Consider the following 21,698-nt stretch of genomic DNA (forward strand, 5'->3'; position numbering starts at 1 on the left):
ACAGGATCCTTAACACATTTTTTGAGAGCTGCCTCTTCCTGAAAGCCTTTCCAGATTCTCCCAAATTGAAGTTAATATTGTATCTTCATTATTGCGGTTAACACAGTCTCCCTTCTAGAGTTTTACTAGAAAATAGTTTCACCAAACGGTAAGCAGCCAGTGGGCGGTGATTGCCGGCTATGCTAATAACCATCCCTGGTGCCCAGCAAAATGCTTTGTGTCTAATGGGCACTAAAAGAGCATCTGTTGAATTTGGATCGATTCTCTACTTACTTTTTCCCAGTAAACCATTCTGTTCTGACATCCTCCCAAGAGCACAGATTCCTTCAGAGTATGTATTATTAAGGTCAGGGTGGTAGAGATGGTCTTAATAAACACGATCAGCCTTAGTTCCCAGCCCATCAGAATAGGGGCGTGTGTGTGTGTGTATGTTGTGACGAGTTGATTGAGATCCTGTGTCTTCCTCATTTTAATCTTGGATATCACTTACAAGGCATGCTGGACAAATCCGCCAAAGTCCCAGTTAAATCTGCAGCCATTAAAAAAAAATGGCATAGTTGTATCCTGGGTTGGTTGTCCTTTCAGGAAACAGATTTGATCATTTCACTAAAGCAGCAGCTTTCACCATCCACCGTCATGCTTGTCCCCTGGGACCCTTAGGTCAAGTACATACAGCACTTGTTTCCAATGATGTCATAGAAATACTTCCCACAGTCATATGAGGAGCGAAGGTGTGGAGATGAACTCCACTTTCTAGTAAGATGGTCTCTTCAAAGCTGCATGGTCCCTGTCAGTGACATTGTAGGCACTTTTCTGGTTCTGTGTGACTGTTAATCCTTTGCTAGGCTTCTCCATTGGCTGGTTTGCTGGGTAGGGCGTTGCCCAGACCATCGGCAGGAGAAAGTACGTGTGGGAGCTCTCCAATTCTCTCCACCTCTACTGCAGGGTGATATCGGAGGATGGTCTGATCAGTGGGGAGTGGGGAGGGATGTACTAACCTAGAGTGAGAGCCCATTAAAGAGTTTCTCCAATTATTACATCACTGATCCCTAAATTATCTTGATTATTTGACCTCACACCAGGCAGCAAGGTGAAGCTGAGAAAATCATTGGATGTGGCCAGCGAAATCAGATTTTTATCAGCTTGGTTAAGGTTTACGAAAGTAACAGCGTTCATGAAAGTATGATGGACCCGACAACTGTCTTGGACAGGGGACTCCTTTTTAAATGTATGGAGCCTCGTCTTCTCCCTATTTCTGTCTCAGTTTCTAATGTTAATGCAATAGGAAGAACTCCAGATGACCACAGTCACCTAGTAATCCCACAGAATACATAACAAGGAGATCTGAAATCCTGATGTCAGGCGGAGGAAGACCCCTCCCTTTCCCTGACCCTTCCAGTACATGCAGGACTCTAAAGTGACCAGAGGCAGTGAGAAAAGGTCCCTGCATGTGGTGCGAGGAGCTGGCTGACCTTTAGAGTAAATGTAATGGAAATTCATGGGAAGGGGGTAGGATAATTACATTGAAATGGGTCTGGCAGAAAGGAGATAGTACAAATTAATTGATCTTTGAGCAGTTTGCTTGGGGAAAAAAAAAGAAATTGGTAATTATATCAGCTGGATAAAGTTTGTGTTTATGGAGGGGGGGAAATTACAGTTCCAGCACCCCCAAGGAATCCGCTTGTGCTGACCCCTTGCAGTGGGATCTTCCCTCCACCCCTGACTCCTGGCAACCACCCTTACAGTTTTCTTCTTTTTCATACACATCATTCATACAGTATGTAAAAGACTGGCTTCCTTTGCTTGGCATAATGCCTGCTTGATATAAGTTTTCCACATACTTTGAAGTGCGAAGAACCCCTTCTTTCCAGAACAAAGCGAATAGGAACCTGAGAAGATGGGTATGGAGAAGCCGAGTTAGGGACCCACAGAAATGTAAACAGACATGCAGCGCCCCTGGGTGAGCATGCTAGCGCCGAATGCCTGGCAGATGGGATGGGGAGGTGGGCAGGGGCGACCTTGCCTGGTTAAATGTTTTCTTTTCTCAAACTAACCTCACTTCCTGCTCTGACCTTTCCCCCTTCCCAGGGAGTTGGGGGTGGTAGAAAGACACACACAGAACTTACACACCCATAAATACATTTGCCTCCATTTTCATGGCCTGAGTGCTTCATTTACAAAGAGGCCATCAACCTGTCAGATTCAACTTCAGATTTTGTTGAGGGCTATCTGGTGCTGTGTATGATACCAGGACTTGTAATCTAGAGCTGTACACTTGTTTCTCAAGCTAAGATTTATTTTGCAAAATATTTCATTCTAAATTTGTGTTTTCCTTCAAAATAATAGAAATTTAAACATTAGAAATTATAGAAGGTAAAAAATTTAACTTTTGATATCTAGAATTGGGATTTTTAGATGTAATTTATTAGTAATCATCTCTGTATGTAGTTTTTCATAGTGTTTTTGGTAGTGTTCATTTATTTTACAAACTAAGTTATATGTAATTTTAAAATTATAATTTATATAATTATAAAATTTATACAATATAAAACACTAATCTCATATTCACTGACTCCTCTGTACACTTTTTCATTAGGAATTAACTACATTTTAATTTTTGTTTTTGTTTTTTTTTTCCCTATAGTTGTGATATTCAAAGCATAGATGATTGCTATTTCCCCAGAAAAGCAGGCAGACTTTCTTAGGACATTTATCGCATTCATTAACTGTTACTTAGAACTAACTACTTCTTCCTCATGATGGTTAATGTATTCATGACCTCATACGTGTTGACCACATATTCTGCTGCTGATGTAATTTATATGGAGGTATATGGAGATGTTTGCATATACTAAAGGCCTAAAAGGACAGTAAAGAAGTTACTCTTGGTGCTAGCACTGTGGTTATTATATAATTAAGCTATTATTGTTCTGCCATAAATAGAATTATTTTACTGTATCTTCTCACTTGTCCAGAAAGATGTTATTTGATGCTTTTCATGTATCCAGAAGTTAGAACATAAGCTTGGAAGCCCTCAGAGTGCTCAAAAATCTGTTAAAAGTAAACCCAATAAACCTTATGCCTACTGTGTGGTAGGTGTTTGTATATATTGCTTTATTTAATCTCCACAATCATCGTACGTAGCAGTCATTCTTGCCACGTCCACAGAGGACATTGAACATCTGAGGTCACAGAACTTGTCCAAGGTTGTATGTCTGTAGCTGGGGTTTCAACTTGGGTGCATGTGTCCCTCAAGATCCTGATTCTGAGCCCGTTTATTCCCACATCAGTCATTCACACAAATATTTTTTCAATATTCACTATATGACAGGCCCCTGGGTATCGGATTAAAGATGGATTTATCAAATTCTAAGGAATTCCTTTATCTGTTTTTTGGACTGCAGTAAATATGAAACAGAGTAGAAAAGAGATGAGGCTACAGGACAGAGACACTCTCTATCTTATCTACTGTTGGATTCACAGGCCGAGCACAGCACATAGTAGGAGTGTATCAATAAATACATTCATATGGATCAATGACAAGAAATACCCAACTGGGCTTCCCCAGTAAAGAATTTGTCTGTCAATTCAGGAGACATAAGAGACACAAGTTCTATCCCTGGGTTGGGAAGATTACCTGGAGAAGGGCATAGCAAGCCTCTCTAGTGTTCTTGCCTAGAGAAACCCATGGACAGAGGAGCCTGGTGAACTGCAGTCCACGGGGCTGTAAAGCGTCGGACACGACTGAAGGAATTTCGCAAGCATGCATGCAGTAGCCGACTAGGAGAGAGAATTAAATGTGGGAAGGATTTGAACTCAAGCAGCAGAACTGTCCGGGACTGCTCAGTGTATGAATAAGCAGTTGCGTATCTCGCTAGACCCATGGGGTAGGAAGAGTCTTCAGCGTGCTCACTGATGCCGGAATGATGACCTTGGGCCACCTAGTGACTGAGGAGACCCAGGCTCTGTACCACGGAAGGAGAGGCACTCATGAATGTGGCATCCTGTTTAAAAAGCAAGGAAGTATGCAAAACATTTTAGAAAAGTTCCCATAAAAAATGGCATTTGTTCCCCTTAAAATAGGCCAAAGGGCTAAACTTCTGTGTCTTAGAAAAATCACATAGGTGGAGAAATTGTTTCCCTAACGCTCTTGGATAAAGAGGTATTACACAATACAGTTTTTCCTTTTCCTGGTAAATTATAACGTTAAATTTTCATGCCAAATGAAACTTTGAAGAACTCAAGTTAATACTCTTTGGAAGGTACCTTGTGTCTTCCAAAGGACTGTTATCTATTTAGGACTCTATCTCATGCATAGCACTTAACAATCTATTGGATGTAACAAGTGAATAGGCTGCCTAGAATGACAAAGCAAAGTTTTTTGAGTCATATAACTTGAAAGAATCATGATGCATTGAAGTCATGTTTGAAGTATCATTTAGTTTTTTGTAAGGAAAAAAAAATGGGGACATTAGGGAACTACTGATATGATTTCAATTTCATTATTCAGCAGCATCGATGCGCTACTTTCTTGTCCCAAGAATGTATCTATTAACAGTGATGTTTTGCCTTACAGCTTTTCTGGGAGAAGAGGCTACAAGGACTTAGTGCATCAGATGTAACAGAACAAATTATAAAAACCATGGAACTCCCTAAAGGTCTTCAAGGTATTCTCCGAGTTCAGTTGAGCAGCCCCTGCTGTGTGCCAGGCTGTGTGTTGGAGGCAGTGGAGGCAGACGTGATGAGGGCCACAGGTCTTTGCTGTGGGGACTGTTTGCCTCGCTGGGTGATGCTCCCCTTGGGTTTTAGTAAACCCAGAGGCAGTGTGCCTGAAACGCTTTGTAGGTTGCAGAACGCTTCCAGGCGGTGTCTTACCTAAGTTTCTTTTTTGCGTGTACCTTTTGGCCTGAGTTTAATTAGGCTCGTCATGTAAATTAATCCATGTTATGTGTTCAGACCCAAATGCAGCCTAAGCGGCAGACTGTCCCCAGCTTCCTGCTCGAAGCAACATCGGGCCCCAGTGCTTGCTTTTTTCTCCCTTCCTCTTATCCAAAGAACAGCCAGCATCTCTCCTCCTGCCTCTCCCTCCGTGACCTGCTGCTGCAAGCCTCAGATGCCCATGGGTCCAGTAACAGGAGCGAGTGGGGTCTGGGGGGAGAGCTCAGCTGCTGGCGTGCCTTGTGTGGGTCACACGTTCACTCCAGGTTCTAGGGAAGCATTAGTTTTCGAGTGGTTACAGCTTTGGGCTTCTAAATCTTGATACATTGCGGACTGCTCAAAAATCCTCATAATTCATGGTTAGAGTAGTGTCTCATCCCTCTGTGCTCTTGGAAATTATTGCTTTAACTGGTTTAACAAGTTTAGGACTGTAAGAAAGGCACTTAAAGGTAGCCATGGTTCCAGTCTCCTAATGTGCAGTCAGTGTGTACAGGTATTAGTCTTACTCATGTGGATATTTTGTTAGTTGAAAAAGCTGTTAAAGGTGTAGGTACAGCCTACTTGCATTGGCTTTTCCTTTGAAGTCCCTGCACAAAAAAGAAGTGTTGAGACACGGCAAGCTACAGGGGAAACGATTCAAGGACCCTAGGGACATGTTAATAGGGATATTTGAATGTAAGATGACTTTAGAAGGGACTTAGATCATTAAGAATAATTGACCTTGCATGATGAAATGTAGCCAACTTTTTAAGAAGTTTTTAATACCTTGGACATGTATTTTAAAGTTCTGTTTAAGTTTTGTTAAAATACTCAAGTGTTTGGTTAGTTTCCTTAATGTTTATTCTTTATTGTTGATAACTAAGTAAATATGCTGTTACCTTTTGCTGCTTTGGCTTGTGTCAGTTTTAAATAGCTGCTGTCAGATGAATATAAAGATAATCAGTTGTTTTAGGCTCCACAAGGTTTGCTCAGCATGGCTAGAAACGTCCTGGAACTGATGTGTTTCTAATTGCAGGGGTTGGTCCGGGTAGTAATGATGAGACCCTGTTATCTGCTGTCGCCAGTGCTTTGCACACAAGCTCTGCACCCATCACAGGGCAAGTCTCCGCTGCTGTGGAAAAGAACCCTGCTGTCTGGCTTAACACATCTCAACCCCTCTGCAAGGCTTTCATTGTCACAGATGAAGACATTAGGTGAGAGCGGAACATGACTTCAAAAAACTTGTCTTCTACACTTGATATGTTTTTTATTGCTTGTTAGGTTCAGTGACATGTCCTAGTAAGTGATGAACCTTCTTTACAAAACCGTTTTAAAACAGATGATATAGGATGTTTAAAACAAACGCATGCTTGAAAAAGGTGGCATTGTATAAGGTGTATCATCCTGATTATCCCCGAAGGACAGAGCAGTCGTACTCTCTCCACCTGGTTTTGGCGGTATCTTCTGCTCTGGGGTTCTGCCTTTCTGCTCTGAAGAGTCACTGCATTCAGTTATGCCTGTTCTGATTGCTCCCTGTATTGGTTTATCTGCAGTAGCAGATCATTGCTATGCTGCTTTGAGTTCAGTTGTGTTTTCAAAATTCAGTTTACTTATCTTGATTTTATTGATCTCACGTAAACTCAATTTAGAGATTTATTTATCTCTACTTAACTTTGTTTCAAGTAAAGGTGTAAGGTGGCTCTGAAGACACACACACACTCACACAGTGAGACACACGTACATACATTGAGTGAAGCCAGATGAGAAGCAAATGAGAAGAAAGACAAAGCAAAAGGTAAAGCTGTTACGTAAAATGGAGCTGAGAGCGAGAAGCGGACACAAGCTGCATCCATTAACATCTTTCACTCTTTCTAAGGCTGGGCCACAAATTAGGTTTATAGCGGCAGATTATGAAAGGAAAATGTATCGCTCAGCTAGATAATGCCCAAGGAGTATAAGCAAGCCATTGCTCAGGAGAAACGAAACTATTCCAGATACTAAAACCACAAAGAAATTCTTATATGGGATTTATGGATTTCAGTATTATTCTTTAGAATGATTGTATTGTGGTGGTGGTTTAGTCGCTAAGGTGTGTCCAACTTTTGTGACCCCATGGACTGTATCTGGCCAGGCTCCTCTGTCCATGGATTCTCCAGGCAAGAATACTGGAATGGGTTACCATGTCCTTCTCCAGGGGATCTTCCCAACCCAGGGATTGAACCCGTGTCCCCTACACCTGCAGGCTGTCTCCTGCATTGCAGGTGGATTCTTTACCACTGAGCCACCAGGGAAGCCCAGAATGATTGTGTGCTATACTGTGTTTTCTTTAAGAAGAGGACAGGGTGTATACTTCATTATTTCTGTCCTCTGAGTGTGAACCCCAAAGCTTTACTGTTCCTAGACCAAGCCAGCAGATGGCACTTTTGAATTAAAAAAAAAAAGTATTATATTTGTTTTTCTAGTTCCTTGAAAGTTGGTATGAGACTGTTGTTAAATGCCTGCATCTATCTAGCCAGGTTTATAATTGGAAAGCCGTTCCCGGATTTTAAAGCAATTCCTTTTGCAAAGATGTGAAATGGTTTGAAGTTGTATTCAGATGATTGATGATGTAGAATTTATGATCAGTGTTACTATATATGTATTTTTTTTTTTTTTTTTAAGAAAAACAAAGTGTGAAATCAAGGAAAGGAATCAACTTGCACTTTGGACTGTTCCTACCCTTGAGGAAGGAAATCACCCAGGAGGCTAGCTCCCCTCTGTCCTGGAATGGGCACCCAGTTCATCAGCCCGGGTCCTGCCAGGCCCCTGTGGGTGTTGACTGAGGTCCTCTGACTGATGACAGGGGCCCGTGGGGACATCTTGGGGCTGTGTTAGAATCCTGCCTACCACATGGCGGCGGAGGCTTTACTTTCGGTTTTCATAAATGTGGGAAGCCTCGCCAGTGTCAAATTTTCAGATATACTTCTTCAGCCAAAGCCAGACCTGGATGCTTTTCTTTTAGGGTAAACTCGTCTGACAGATTGTCCATTTGATTTCTTTGTCTTGTCCATTTGATTGCATTGTCATAACAGAAATCATCAAGCCAAACATTTCTTCTCCGATTAGTACATATTCAAAATAAACGATTGCAAATGGGATTATCACCTTTTCTCCTGTTGTGTCACCAATAATCTGTTTGTGTTAAACCTTCAACTGAGGATCTCAACATTGAGCACTTTTTTTTTTCCAGCCAACTTGATAACTATTTTCGTTCATGGGTGTTTTTGTTTTCTGATACCTAGTGATAAGTTCTCACAAACCTCGCTGTTTAAAGCAATAGCTGTTCCTAGCTCTCGTTTTTGTAGGTCGGAAGTCTGGGCGGGCATGACTGGATTCCCTGCCCCAAGCCTTACACAGTGGAAATCTGAGTGTCTGTAGAACTGCGTGGCCTGTGGAGCCTGGGCTCCTCCTAAGCTTGTTGCAGAGTTCGTGTCTTTCTAGCTGCAGGGATGAAGCCCCTCTTCCCGAGTCGGCTGCGGGATCGGCTTTTCTCAGTGGTGGTTTCAAGCCGCTGGCCGCTCCTTGCCCCATGGCTCCCTTCACATTCCCTCTCCTGCTGCTTTCTAAAAGGGCCCAGCCCCCTTTAAAGCCTCTTCTTATTAGGTCAGGCCCTCTGTGATAATCTCTTTTGATTAACTCAAGGTCAGCTATTAGTAATCTAATCATAGAATGACAGCCCATCATGTGTTCCTAAGTCCTTCCTGCCCTTCTGGGGAGAAAATTCTGCTTGGGATGTGACCCGGGGCCCATGGGGACATCCTGGGGCTGTGTTAGAATCCTGCTTGCCCCTTCCGGCAGAGGCTTTGCTTTCGGTTTCCATAAATGTGGGAAGCAGCGCTCAAGACAGCAGAGGAGCGGTGGCCAGGGTCAGATTCTCAGACGCACTTCTCCAGCCAGAGTGCTGCTCCTCCCGCTTCCTTCCTCCTCCCGGTGGGGCGACGTTAGGGCGGCTGTGCAGACACAAGAGACTGCCCGTGACCGACACCCCATTTGTCATAAGCCTGGAGTTACTGAGCCAGACGTAAGACTGACTGTGAAAGAAATAATCATCCTGTTTTTCATGACTCTGCTCCACTGTGTGACGATCTGTTGAACTCCGGGCACCGCCCTGGCGGTGCAGTGGTTATGTCTTCACCTTCCAACGCACAGAGTGCGGGTTTGATCCCTGGTCCAAGAGCTAAGACCCCACATGCCTCAGGGCCAAAACAGAAGACGGAAGCAGTATTGTAATACTTGCAATAAAGACCTTAAAAACGCAAGTGGTAGATGCTCAATTGTATCTGACTGTTTACAACCCATGGACTATAGCCCGTCAGGGTCCTCTGTCCATGTAACTTTCCAGGTAAGAATCCTGGGGTGGGTACCTGTTCCCTTCTCCAGGGCATCTTCCCAACCCAGGGATTGAACGTGAGTCTCCTGCATTGCAGGCAGATTCTTTGCCGTCTGAGCTACCAGGGATCAAAACATCTCTAAAAAAGAGAAAAAAACCTGTTCAACTCCAGTTTCTGTGAATATGATTGAGGCTACAGAGCTTGACTCAGTGGCAGCTCCCCTTCTTTTCGAAAATACATTTAAAAGGGGGAAGTCTAAACCTTTTATCTCTCTGTGCATTTTTTAGAGTTTGGTAAAGATGGTATCTAAAGTTTTTGTGGTTACACAACATATGTTAATTTCACTCCCTTGGACATAGACTCATGAGATAAAGAGATGTTGGGACTAGACTGCAGCAAACGTGACTTCACAGCTGGTTGGGCACCCAAGGGGCGAATGCCCAGGGCATCTTGGTGGGGTCTTCTGGAACATCGCCCATCTACCCTTCTGCTTTCCCCGGTTTGGGACAGTGCTGTCATTTGTCTTCCTCAACGATGGATGGAGAAACTGTCACTTCTTCCTTCAGCAGAGCCCTTAGAATCCCTCGCTGCATCTCTTCCCTGTCCTGGCGCTGCTCCCCTCCAGCCTGTATCCATCCCACCACCTTTCCTGGCCTCTGGAGGCCATGTGCCCTGTTTTCTAGTCAAGGCTTGCCTTCCCACCTAGGCCTTTGCCTCTGCTCCTTTCTTGCTTCTTTTCTCAGCCTTTTACTTTCCACTCTTGTCGCTTCTCTCCTGTTTCTTCAACCATTGCCTCCCCACTGGGTTCTGGAGGCGAATTTCTGTTTGCCTCTTGGTTTGCTTAGAACTGTTTTAGGAATCTCTCTTGCCCTGTCAGGGAGCTGTTCTCCATTTTTTTTCTTCTGCTTTTTAAGGATGACATGTGTCCCAGTAGTCGTGCCCTGTTTAAGGATGACTTGTGTACCAGTAGGTGCGTTCTGGTTTTCATGTCTTGGTTCTGCCTCTTTTGTATGGCTTGCTGTTTTTAACTCTCACTTTGGAGGCTTCTTTAGAGTCCCCGAGACACAGAGGAATTTGCATGTTCTTCACTTACTTGGCTCAGCTCAGCTCAAGGGTCTGTTCCTCCTCCGTCCTTGGTGTACGGGATTGTGTGGTCTTGGCTCCCTCGTGACGGCCCTGGCCTGCAGGCTGCGGACCCAGGGGAGAGCTCCGGCTGGCCTCCTTGTCACCGCCAGTGGCGGCAGCTGAACCGGCCCATCACGCCGTCTCCTGCTCCATCCTTCTCAGTGCTTCACCCAGCAAATCGCTTTTCCATATCACTCCCCACTTCTGTTCCAAATCATCCCTTATAGGAATAACCCCGAACCTTCGCATACTTGAAGTTTTTGAAGTTGAAGGAAAGGTCCCTGAAATATACCTCCTCCTGCCGGAATTCTCTGTGAAATGAGGGCTTCCTTGCCTGTCCGAATGTCCCCCCTTTTTGGGCAAAACCTATCTCCCACGAGACCTGGTTTTTGTGAGGGTTAGAAGCTGCTTTTGCAAAGTCTAAGGAGAAAGAAGTGTGTGTGTCTGAGGAATTTCCCTGACTTTGGAGTAAAGATAAAGCGCGTCGTCGGCAGCATCGTTGTTCCAACACTGGCCAAATTGTTGGTGTCTTTTTACTCTGTTTTCACAAAGGAAACAGGAAGAGCGAGTGCAGCAGGTACGTAAGAAATTGGAAGAGGCACTGATGGCAGACATCCTGTCCCGGGCTGCTGACGCGGAGGCGATGGGCCTCGAGATGGACAGTGGAGATGACGCCTAAGATTGGCATCAGGTAAAGCAACGCCGGGACGCGGGGAAACTCAGGGCTTTTCTTTCCTTGCTCCTGCCCTTGCAGCGGCTTCGGCGGCGCCTACAAAGCCTTCTCCACTGCATATCTTGTGCGCGTGCTGTTGTTGGGCCCCCTTTGTGTTTAAGGACCATGTACGTGTGCATCCTTTTGTTCTCATGATGTGGAAATGTTCACACCCCTGCGGCCACTCGCGCGGGATTTGGGCTCCAGCGTGTCACTGGAGCAAAGCAGAGGAGGAAGGAAAGGACTCTGCCAGGGAGAGAGGCGTTGCAGGAGACAGGGCAGCCGTCGCCTCCGCCACGGTCGCCTTCTGGGGTAAAGGGGTCTATTGTCACCTACGTAAAATTATGGTCACAGAGTAGGCAAAAACCCCTCACTCTCCTCTCCTTTTCTGATCTCTCTAGCACAGGCGTGATGCAGGGAGACCAAGTTAGGCTGCTGTAGTCTAGAGGTGATGGTGGCTTCATGAGGGTCTTGGTATCATGGATGCAGAGAAAAATGGAAAAGCCAATCTGAGATGTATTTGGAGGTAGAATCTACGTGACCGGGTGGATGACTGAGCCCAGGCCATTTACGGGAGCCCGCTGGGTGGGTGGGTGGGGAGGGGACCTGTTTGGTACGGGAGCAGACTGGAGGTGGTGCACGCCGGGAGGAGGAACTCATTGTTCACGCGGTCTTTCCTTCCCATCAGTGCTTTTGTCTTAGAGTGGCTTATGCCACAGTGACCCAGAAATCAGGTAGTAGTTACAACTTTTTACATTAACATCGTCAGCGGCAGCAGCGACCTTTGACCACACAGTTTCCTGACTGTGCAGAACCATTTAAATCCAGTTTGATGCTCTTTTAAGTCGTTTTCTTTTGGTTTCCGTGTCGAGGATGGGAAGATGCTGTGTTGACGCTGAATCTTGTCTGCTCTTCCAGTAGGGGTGTGTTTTCTGGACTGTGATGAGCACACTTCATATGTGTAAAGTCTCTCAGGGGGAAGTCTGAAGTGTATTTTTTTTTTCCAAAGACTTCAGCACAGTGCAGAAATGTGGGCCACCATGCCTGCACCGTATGAGAACTGACTCCAGGAAAGCCCTCTCCTTCAGAGCGTTTAATTGTTTTCCAGACTTCCCCCTGAGAACAATGTAGGAAAAACCAAGGGTCGTGTCATTGAGGTTTTACTGGACCCTTGCCTACTTTGCAGGTTACTTTGCAGGTTGATGTCAAGGCAGCCCCCTGGGTCATGTGAGCGACCATGCGTTTGGGGACTAGGCACTTGGCTCACATAAAGGCCGGCATCGCTCATTGCCTGGCCGAAAGGCATAGACGTGGAAACCAACTAATTAGCGTTGAGTGATTAGTGTTAACATATATTTAAAAAGTAGCCAACACTTTGGCATGTTGGGTAGGGAGAAATTGGTATTATATATATCATATTCTAAACTTGAGAATGGCATTATTAGACCAGGCCATTAGACTTTTGGGTTATAGAAGATTTAGAAGTACATCTTAACTATCAAGACTAAATTTACCTAAATCATTAATTTAGCCCCACGTACACCTAGAATGTTTAATAAACCAGAGCACTGCCACATGACTTAACTAGGGGTTCATAATAAGCTGAAGAATAGGTAGGACTTAGCTTGACTAAAGGTGGGGCATGGCCAAGTTCAAATGCCTGGTAACATGCAGGACTCTGAACCACGCAGTTCTGTTTAGGTATGTTCATTGCATTATGACAGGGCTGGTCTTTCTAATGGTCCTTATTAGCAGTGTGGACCTTTATTTATTTTATACACACATACAAATCCAAGTTAAGCAGTAGTAAGACTTTTTACTCTGTTTCTATCATCTATAAATTCTCTGAAGTAAAATAAATTATGGTGAAATAAAATAAATCATTGTTAGTAGAAATCTTCCTAAATTTTCTCAATATGTTTGGATTTGGCTGTATCTGTGATTTTTTTTTTTTTTTCATGTGTATGCCCTGTGAGTTCCCGTTTTATGCTGACTGACTTGGATGGAAAACCTTTTCATAAGCATACAAAGGGGCACATATGATTACTTTGAAAATGAAGTGAAGATTCTTTCAGAATTAAAGAAGTTGAAACAATGGGGGGAAATGTTGAGTCCTTTTTATGTGCAAAGTGCTGTAACTAAATGCTATCAAGGCTTTAAAAATCCTATTCTATGTGAAATTTGGTCTCTCACTGCTTTTCCAAGTTTTGCTGACCTCACCTGAGAAATCACTGAATTACCTGAGTGTGTTTGTTTTCTTGCAGGTAACTTTCGACCGACTTTCCCCGAGAGCAAACTCCTAGAATTGAGCAAAAACGTTTCCACTGGGTTTTGCCTGTTAAGAAAAAAAATGTACCTGAGCACATAGAGCTTTTTAATAGCACTAACCAATGCCTTTTTAGATGTATTTTTGATGTATATATCTATTATTCAAAAATGATGTTTATTTTGAGTCCCAGGACTTAAAATTAGTCTTTTTGTAATATCAAGCAGGACCCTTAAAACGAAGCTGAGCTTGTGATGCCAGGTGCAATCTACTGGAAATGTAGCACTTCCAAAAAATACTTGTTCCCCCCCCAATTTTAATATGAACAGATCAGGAGTACCAAATAAATTTCCCAATGAGCGCTTCTTGTGACTTCACTGTATATAAACAGATTTTTATACTTTATTGAAAGAGGACACCTGTACATTCTTCCATCATCACTGTAAAGACAAATAAATGATTATATTCACAGACGGATTGGAATTCTTTCTGTTAAGGAGCACATACCATGCATAGTCCCTTAGAATTTCTGATTCACATTCAGCTGTCTTCCCTGGGCCTCAGGTTTGAAATGAAGGTGGTGGGAAATAGTTCATACATTTGCAATATGCCTCTGGATATCATGAGAATTGTGCTCAGAATTCTGTGTTGTCATGTAGTGTGGGTAATTTTTATTTTCCCTTGCCTGTAATGAGTACTTTTATTACTTCTATAAAAATAAGGCATTTTCTTCCCTCGGGCATGAGTTAGGTACACACGTGCCCTTCAGATGTTACTGGAAGTCCGAGACTGTTTTTTGAGAACATTTTGTATTTTCCAATGTCTGTTGGCTTACAGAGTTAACAGGTGCAGGTGAGACCCTTTGCCACAGAGAGAGGCAGCATTGTGGGCAGACTTGCTAAATGAACCAGATTGTAATGCTTTGCTAATTACTACCCAGCCTCCAGAGTCTTAACATTTTTTTTTTTTTCCTGTTGAAACTCACAAGCATTAACTTCATTACTTCTTAAATTCCTTGATATCTAATTGCTCAAACTGGCACAGCATTAAGAAATGAGTTTTAAAAAGCAAAACAAGGTAATCTGATGCCAGGAAATGGAACTAAGCAAATTTAAGTACATTTTGAGAAAACGAGCAAAAATAATATCTTTCTATAGGAAGGGCTTATGCACTTCTTAACTCTGAGTTCTTTTAAAATTAGATGCAAAATGATGTGATCAAGGATGTGACCAATCCTCTATAAATGTCACCTGTGTGTATTTTATTTATATATATATATATATATATTTATATATATATATATATATATATTTTAAGTTAGTATCTCCAGCACCCTTCCAGTTCCTGAGGAAAGAAAAGAAAATAGTGAAAGTAATGTGACTCGCTAGGTTTGAACTGCTGTCTCTCTGGACCTTATGCCAAACTGCATAGGTGACACCTTCTTGGAATTCCTGATTTGCATTCAACTTTGCTCTTTGGGCCTGAGGCCACCAATTTCCTCAGAGTAATTCTGCTGGCAAATAAGCAGAGATACTGGTAGACTCTGGGAAGACAAGGGGCAGAGAAGCTCCCTGCCCTAAGCCCTTCCGACTGTCCCCAGTTGGGGTGACAGTGGGAAGTGAGTATTGATTCTTTTTAAAAGCTATCATGACTAGTTAGACTGAATGCCTGAAGGCTTTTCTTAGAGTCCTCTAGAAGTCCACGAGTCTTCATTTGTCATCAAGCTTGGGGTGACTTCATCTTGGCTATCATACATTCATCTCACAAAGCAGTCCCACCAAGACCTATATGCTTGTATGAGCAACTTTTGTATTCAAGGGAAAAACACAGTGTACCCACATAAAAAATTTTTGTTATTCTGTACTTTGCTCAGGTAGAAAACAAGGTTTGAAAGCCATTCCAAGGTGTCCAGCTGAGAACCCTAAGTCCAGGTGTTTGCAGTGCACCCCCAGGACATGTCCAAAATTCACCATCTCATCCCCCCAACCTTCCACCATTTTGCATTCCCTAACTCAGGGGATAGCAGATCATCTGATCCAGCTGCCCAAGGCAGACACCTAGGAGTGATCCCAGAGGCCACTCTTGTCCTTGCAGCCAACATCCCATCAATCCTGTTGGCATTATTAGCCACATTTCTCACATCTATTTATCAAAACATAGATTATCAGATGTCAACCCGCATCTTCTCCATTCCCGCAGCCACCGCCTTCATGCAGCCTCTTTTCCTCTCCTTTGCACTCTGCACCTTTTGTTTTTCACCTGTCCCCTTTCTCTCCTCCATGGAGTCATCAGTAATGGTCCTGGAAGCATCTGTGATCTCACCATTTCCCTGCTCAAAACCCCTCCCTTGTCTTGTGTACGCGGTTTAGAGTCCCGCTTAGTGAGAGTGAGCACTTGGAAATGGAGAGCACCTGTGTTCGAACCCTACTTTTGCCATTTGTGTGACTTGTCAGGTTTACCCAATGTCTGTGAGCCTGTTCCTCCTCAGTGAAATAGTAATAATACCTACCTCATAGAGTCTCCGTGAGGACTGAACGAGTTGCTGTTTGTCACGTGTTAGCACAGTACCTGGTGTGTCGTGACGGGCTCTGCAGGTGTCATTTTATGTCACTTCCAAGAGGCATTTGCTGATAACCCTAACTACCCTCCACTTTATAAATAGCCCCAATACTCTTTATTTTCCGCCTTGGCACTCTGTTCATTTCCTTTGTAGAAATCTTCTAAATCTGTATTTTAGTTGTTTGTTGACTTTTTTTGTCTGTCTGTCTACTAGAATGTAAGCTCTTTGAGAGCCAGGGTGTGTCTGCCTTTTTCCCTGTTACAATCCCAGCGTTTAGCCTAGTGCCTGGCACGCAGTGTGCACTCAGTACGGGTGCGTGGAGTAGACTGACGATTGATCGACAGGCTCTTCAGGATCTGATAGCCGCCTGCTTGTCTAGCTCATCCTGCCACTGTCCCCACCGCACCTTCAGCTCGAGGACACTGCATCACCTGCTCCTTCGAAGCGCCGCTCGCGCCTCTGTCTCTGCCCCTGTTGTCCCCTCTGCCTGCTGCCCGCACGGCCGGTTCTCGAGCACTGGTCCAGCCGCAGCTCGTTGTCTACCTCCTCTGTGAAGCTGTCCTTCATCCCCTCCAGGCAGATGAGCTTTTTCTCTCTTCCAGATTCCTACTGCACTTTGTAAATACCTCACAGAAGCACTTTATTGTACTGTACATTTGTTTGCATGTCTGTTTCTACTTTTAGACTGGAAGCACCATGAAAGCAGAAACTGCATATGTCCATGCTTCTGTCCCCAGAGCCTAGCTCAGTGCCTGGCACGTAACAGCTTGTCAGTAAAGACTTGTTGAATGAATCTATGAACACCGAGTCTTGCAGTTGGAAGTCCTGCAAGACATCTGTGTTACCACGGAAAGGAATGCCCCTGCTGGCTTCCGGGGTAGTGTTTTTTTTTTTTTTTTTTTTTGTCCTAGAGAGGAGATCGAGAAAGCATTATGTAATCTCTTTGAATATAAGATGACTTGTTTGAATTTCTGAAGTAAGTTGAACTATGTAGAGCTTCGTAAGTGATTGCGAAAGATGTCAAAAAGCTTTGTGATCCCTCAAATGCTACAAAGTCCAAAATAAATATTTGCACTATTAGTATTTCCATAGTCAATGCTATGCGAAAATGTACAGCAATAAATTTCAAAGCTTTAAAAATGTTTGTGTAAGTCATCTTCAGTGACTTAATCTGTGGAGGAATCTCGGGCCTGTGTTTCCCGGACACGGGGCGGGCCTGCGGACTGGGGTTAGGGCCCCAAAGCTTTCAAGCTTATCCAGTGACGCTGCTTGCCGTTGTTACTGCGGTGCTGGCTCAGCATTCGGCCGGGGTGTCTAGCAAGCAGAAAGAGCCGGAAGGGCTCTCAGAATCAGGTGGTGCCCACGCCGGACCTTGCAAGGCCATAGCCTCCGGTCCTCCACTGGGACGGTCACAGCTCCCTTGCCCTGCCCGCCTTCACGGCTGGGACGCATGTGACCCCAGTGTGAAATCTGCTTCACTGGCTTCCACCATACAGAGGTGGAGCCGTCACATCCATCAGAACGGGATTAGCTGTGGGATTGCGAATTACAGAGCTATAGCTTGTCACACCTGCCTGTCTGAAAGGTCTGGGGTGGGCTTTATTTTTTTAAGAAGGTTTTTTTGTTTTGTTTTTCTATTTCTTTTTCTATTTGGCTGTCCTGGGTCTTCTCTGCTGTGTGTGGGCTTTCTCTAGCTGCGGTGAGCAGGGCTACTCTGCGTTGCGGTGCTCAGCCTTCTCACTGCAGGGACTCCCCTCGTTGCAGGGCACAGGCTCTGGGGTGCCTGGCCTTCAGGAGTTGTGGCACGTGGGCTCAGCTGCCCTGAGGCTGGTGGAATCCTCCAGGGCCAGGGATCGAACCCGTGTCCCCTGCATTGGCAGGCAGACATTCCATCGCTGGACCCACCAGGGAAGTCCCTGGGGTGGCCTTGAAAATTTCAAGTTGCATACTGATTTTTCCAGGAGGGCCCATGTAAGTGAAAAAGTGAAAGTGAAAGTGTTAGTTGCTCTGTGTCTGACTCTGCAAATCCCATGGACTGGAGCCCGCCAGGCTCCTCTGTCCCTGGGATTCTCCAGGCACGAATACTGGAGTGGGTAGTCATTTCCTTCTCCAGGGGATCTTCCCGACCTGGAGACTGAACCCAGGTCTCCCGCATTGCAGGCAGATTCTTTCCCATCTGAGCCATTCCAGAAGAGTCCATGTAAGTGATTCAGTTAATTATTTGGCTTTGGTTCTTATGGCAGGAGGACACAAGTTTTTGTTTCCTCTCATTTATAGAGCAGTTTATGATGTTCGGAACAGGTTTACCTCCATTAATGTCATGTTTGAATTGCAAACCACAAATAAACCACATCATATATATACACATGTTACTATCCCCAGTTTAAGAGTCGAGGAGTCTTAAGAAGCAGACGGGTTAAACGACTTACTCAAGCCGGTAAGGTGCTGAGAAGGAGCAGCCGAAGAAAGATCTGCTTTTAGAATGCCACGCAACCTTTCAACGCTCTTCCCCACTCATGTCCGAAGGTGCCTTTCTGTCTTTGACAGAGAACAGAACAGTCTGGTTTATCAAGTACAGCACGACTGTGGCCTGAAAACTTATTCAGGGCAGAGTGGCTCTTCATGGGAAGCTTGGTTCTTTTTACACTGAATAGTCAAAACTTTTCCATTGAATTCTGCTGAAAAATCTTCCCTGTTACGATTGTCTGTAAGAGGTGGAAAGAGCGCAGCTTCTCGGTCTCACAATGTTGGGAGTTATTTTTATCTGAGGGGATTAGCATTTCCCTTCTGCTGTAGTTGAGTGTTTTGCTTCGTGAGCTTGCTGCTGTGAGAAGTCTGGCATCGAGATGCAACTGGACTGCAGGGCCTGGGGAAGGGGCTGCAGAGTGGGGCGCCTGCATCTAGGGCTTGTGTATAAGCATTCACTGGGGGTGGGAATGTTACCGAACCGACGTTCACACCCATGGACAGTAAAGCCGATCTATTGACACTGGGTTGTGGTGAAGCAAAGTGCAGTGTTTATTGCAGGTGCCAAGCAAGGTGTCCAGGAGAGTTAGTGTTCAAAACACCCAAACGCCTCATGGGTTTCAGCAAAGCATTTTCAAAGGCAACGTCCCAGGGTGCGTGATCAGCTTCTGCACAGTTCTCTGACTGGTTGGCGGTGAGCTGTTAAGGCAGTCCTGTTACGGACTGTCACAGGGGTTAGCATTACCAGTCCTCAGGCTCTGGTAGATCTGGGCTCTATGTGCTCATGATCATTAAGTAGTTAGTTCCTTCCACTTGGTGGTGGTTTTAGCATCTGAAAAACTCAGGAAACATGCACCAGATACTACCGCAGAGGATGTGGCGGAGGGGGTCTTTTCCAGGAAGGTTCCATAGGGTCCTGCACCGTTGTGGCCATCTGACCTTTTTGAGATTTTAATTTTTGAGTAATTAAAGACATAACATATTATCAGAATATAGACATGAGTTTGAGCAAGCTCCGGGAGTTGGTGATGGACAGGGAAGCCTGGCGTGCTGCAGTCCATGTGGTCACAAAGAGTCAGACACAACTGAGCAACTGAACTGAATATTATCAGAGTAGAACATGTATACAATTTGTAAATAAACATCTATAAATTGAGAGCTTGTGCTTTTTGTTTTTTAAAGGGCTTGAAACAGGAGGGAAGGGGGCAGGCCACAACCTCTAAAAGAATAACATACAGCCCTTGAGGATACCACATAAACTGGTTAGAACAAACTAGGTCCAAGATGACAAGATTTGACTTCCAGAGGACCTTGAACCTCATTATTCGCTCATTGTAATACGTCAGCATCTAAATGACACACCCACTGCACCGTGATAGTTGAGGCTGATCATAAAAGGCCAAAAAAGTGGACAGTGGCCTAATTCCTGAAAATCCCTGCCCCTTATCCGAAATAGTTGGAATAATCCTCCCGCTTACTAGCCTGTGAAATGACCCAGCTCAGAACTAACTAGCCCACATTCTGGGAACTCCCGCCTTCTGAGATGGCCCGCACTCTGTGTAGTGTGTTTCTCCCAAGGCCATGCTCACCTGTTGAGGCAAACCGCATTGTCTATGGAATGTGGATCTCTCTTACTTCTTACCTATCACTTTGTCTCTCACTGAATTCTTTCTGCCATGAGACTTAAAGAACCTGAGCTTAAGTCCTGAGATCAGGTGTTCTCATTCAGAAGACAGTGAGTTCAAATCCCAGTCTGGGTTTTGCTGGGTTCGAGTCCCAATGGGTTTGAGTCTTGGCCCATGTGTTCAAGTCCCAATCTGAGTTGCACGGTTTCAGCCTTATTATTGAAGGGTTTATTATTAAATTCTTCTTATTAAAAGAGGTTTGAGACCAGTACTCCAGTTCAGAACTCCTCATCTGGGGTTCCCGAACCCTGGAGTCAAGGAGCCTGCCAATGTCTTGCCATCAAATACAAAGCTTTGTGACAATGTACTCTTCTTGTGGGCTAGTATCCACAACTTCTGTAAAAAAAATTCTCAATAGGGAAATACATCTCACATGCCTGGTATATGGCCTGTATTTCATAGATGATAACAACCCCTTTCCTCAAAACACACCCTGGGGATTTTTTTTGAGATTAGACTCTGCTTTGGGGGGGAGTTATCTTGAATTTTGCTGACCGGACAGGTACCTCTTGAACCTAGAGAGAACCAAGGTGAGGACTTGTGTGTGTCAGCAGGGGAGGTTGGGGGCCAGCTGTCGGTGCCTTATTGCTCACAGCGTGACTTATACCCAAGGGCCTTGGACTCAACAATAACGACTTGTGTGAAGATAGAAACATTTGGAAACTTAAAGCTATGAATAGCAACATGGTAGAAAGTTCTATTTATGATGAGACTGAATGCCTTATTTTAAAGCCGTTCTTTCCTCTGTCTCCCCCCAAAACGTAGAGTCGCTTGATAAAACGCTGTAAATGAGAAAACCACAAACTTACAGCTATGACTGTTATTTTTTAAAAATAACACTGTGACTCTTTGAAACAGGCCAGATTTTAGTTTATCAGAAGCTTCTGTGAGAAAAGGATGGATTAGTCACCTAACCCTAAAAATACTTGACCCTGGGGGGAAATGCAGTATTACTCAGAGAGTCAAAAACATACTCAGCTTTCCTGGAACTTCAAATTCATTCAGGGAATAGTTACTATCTTTGTTCTTTCTTTTTTTTTTTTTTTAATGAAATCCCACAAATATAGAGAACAAACGTTTGGACACTAAGTGGGGACAGGAGAGGGGATTGGGAAAGATTGGGATTGGCATATTTACACTACTGATACTATGTGTAAAGTAGGTCATTAATGAGAATCTGCCCTACAGCACAGGGAACTCAACTCAATGCTTCGTGGTGACCTCGATGGGAAGGAAATCCAGAAAGGAGGGGAAATATGTGTAAGGATGTCTTCACTCCAGAAGCGAACACAACATTGTAAAGCAATTATGCTCCAATAAAAATTAATTTAAGAAAGTGAAATCTGGTAGGTTCCCTCATCATATCCTTAAAGACCAGTCGAGAGAAAAGGGGAAACATGAGTGAGGGTTAAAGAATGGAGAATAACTGGAAACACTGGAGGAGATTCCGGCCTGGCACAGAGATATCTCAGAGGACATTTGGGGAAGAAATAAATGGGACGACGAAGCAATGCACACGCTCACAAACACGACCACTTAGTCCTCATTGATGAATTCAAGTGTCTGCAGCAGTCTTGGCTCATATCCTCAAGTGGAA

General features: G+C 44.3%; 1 protein-coding gene across 1 annotated transcript in view; it reads left to right on the forward strand.

Annotated features, from left to right (window-relative positions):
* MBD2 (methyl-CpG binding domain protein 2) overlaps positions 1-13,861 on the forward strand; it is a 66,369-nt gene extending 52,508 nt beyond the window's left edge. The window contains exons 4-7 of the mRNA XM_070452509.1: positions 4,577-4,667; positions 5,954-6,131; positions 10,965-11,103; positions 13,389-13,861. Of these exons, the coding sequence (XP_070308610.1) occupies positions 4,577-4,667; positions 5,954-6,131; positions 10,965-11,091 (396 nt within the window). The 3' untranslated portion in view covers positions 11,092-11,103; positions 13,389-13,861. The remainder of the gene's footprint in view (positions 1-4,576; positions 4,668-5,953; positions 6,132-10,964; positions 11,104-13,388) is intronic.
* The last annotated feature ends 7,837 nt before the right edge of the window (positions 13,862-21,698 follow it).

Source organism: Odocoileus virginianus, chromosome 22, assembly GCF_023699985.2.
Source record: "Odocoileus virginianus isolate 20LAN1187 ecotype Illinois chromosome 22, Ovbor_1.2, whole genome shotgun sequence".
NCBI classification, from domain to species: Eukaryota; Metazoa; Chordata; class Mammalia; order Artiodactyla; family Cervidae; genus Odocoileus; species Odocoileus virginianus.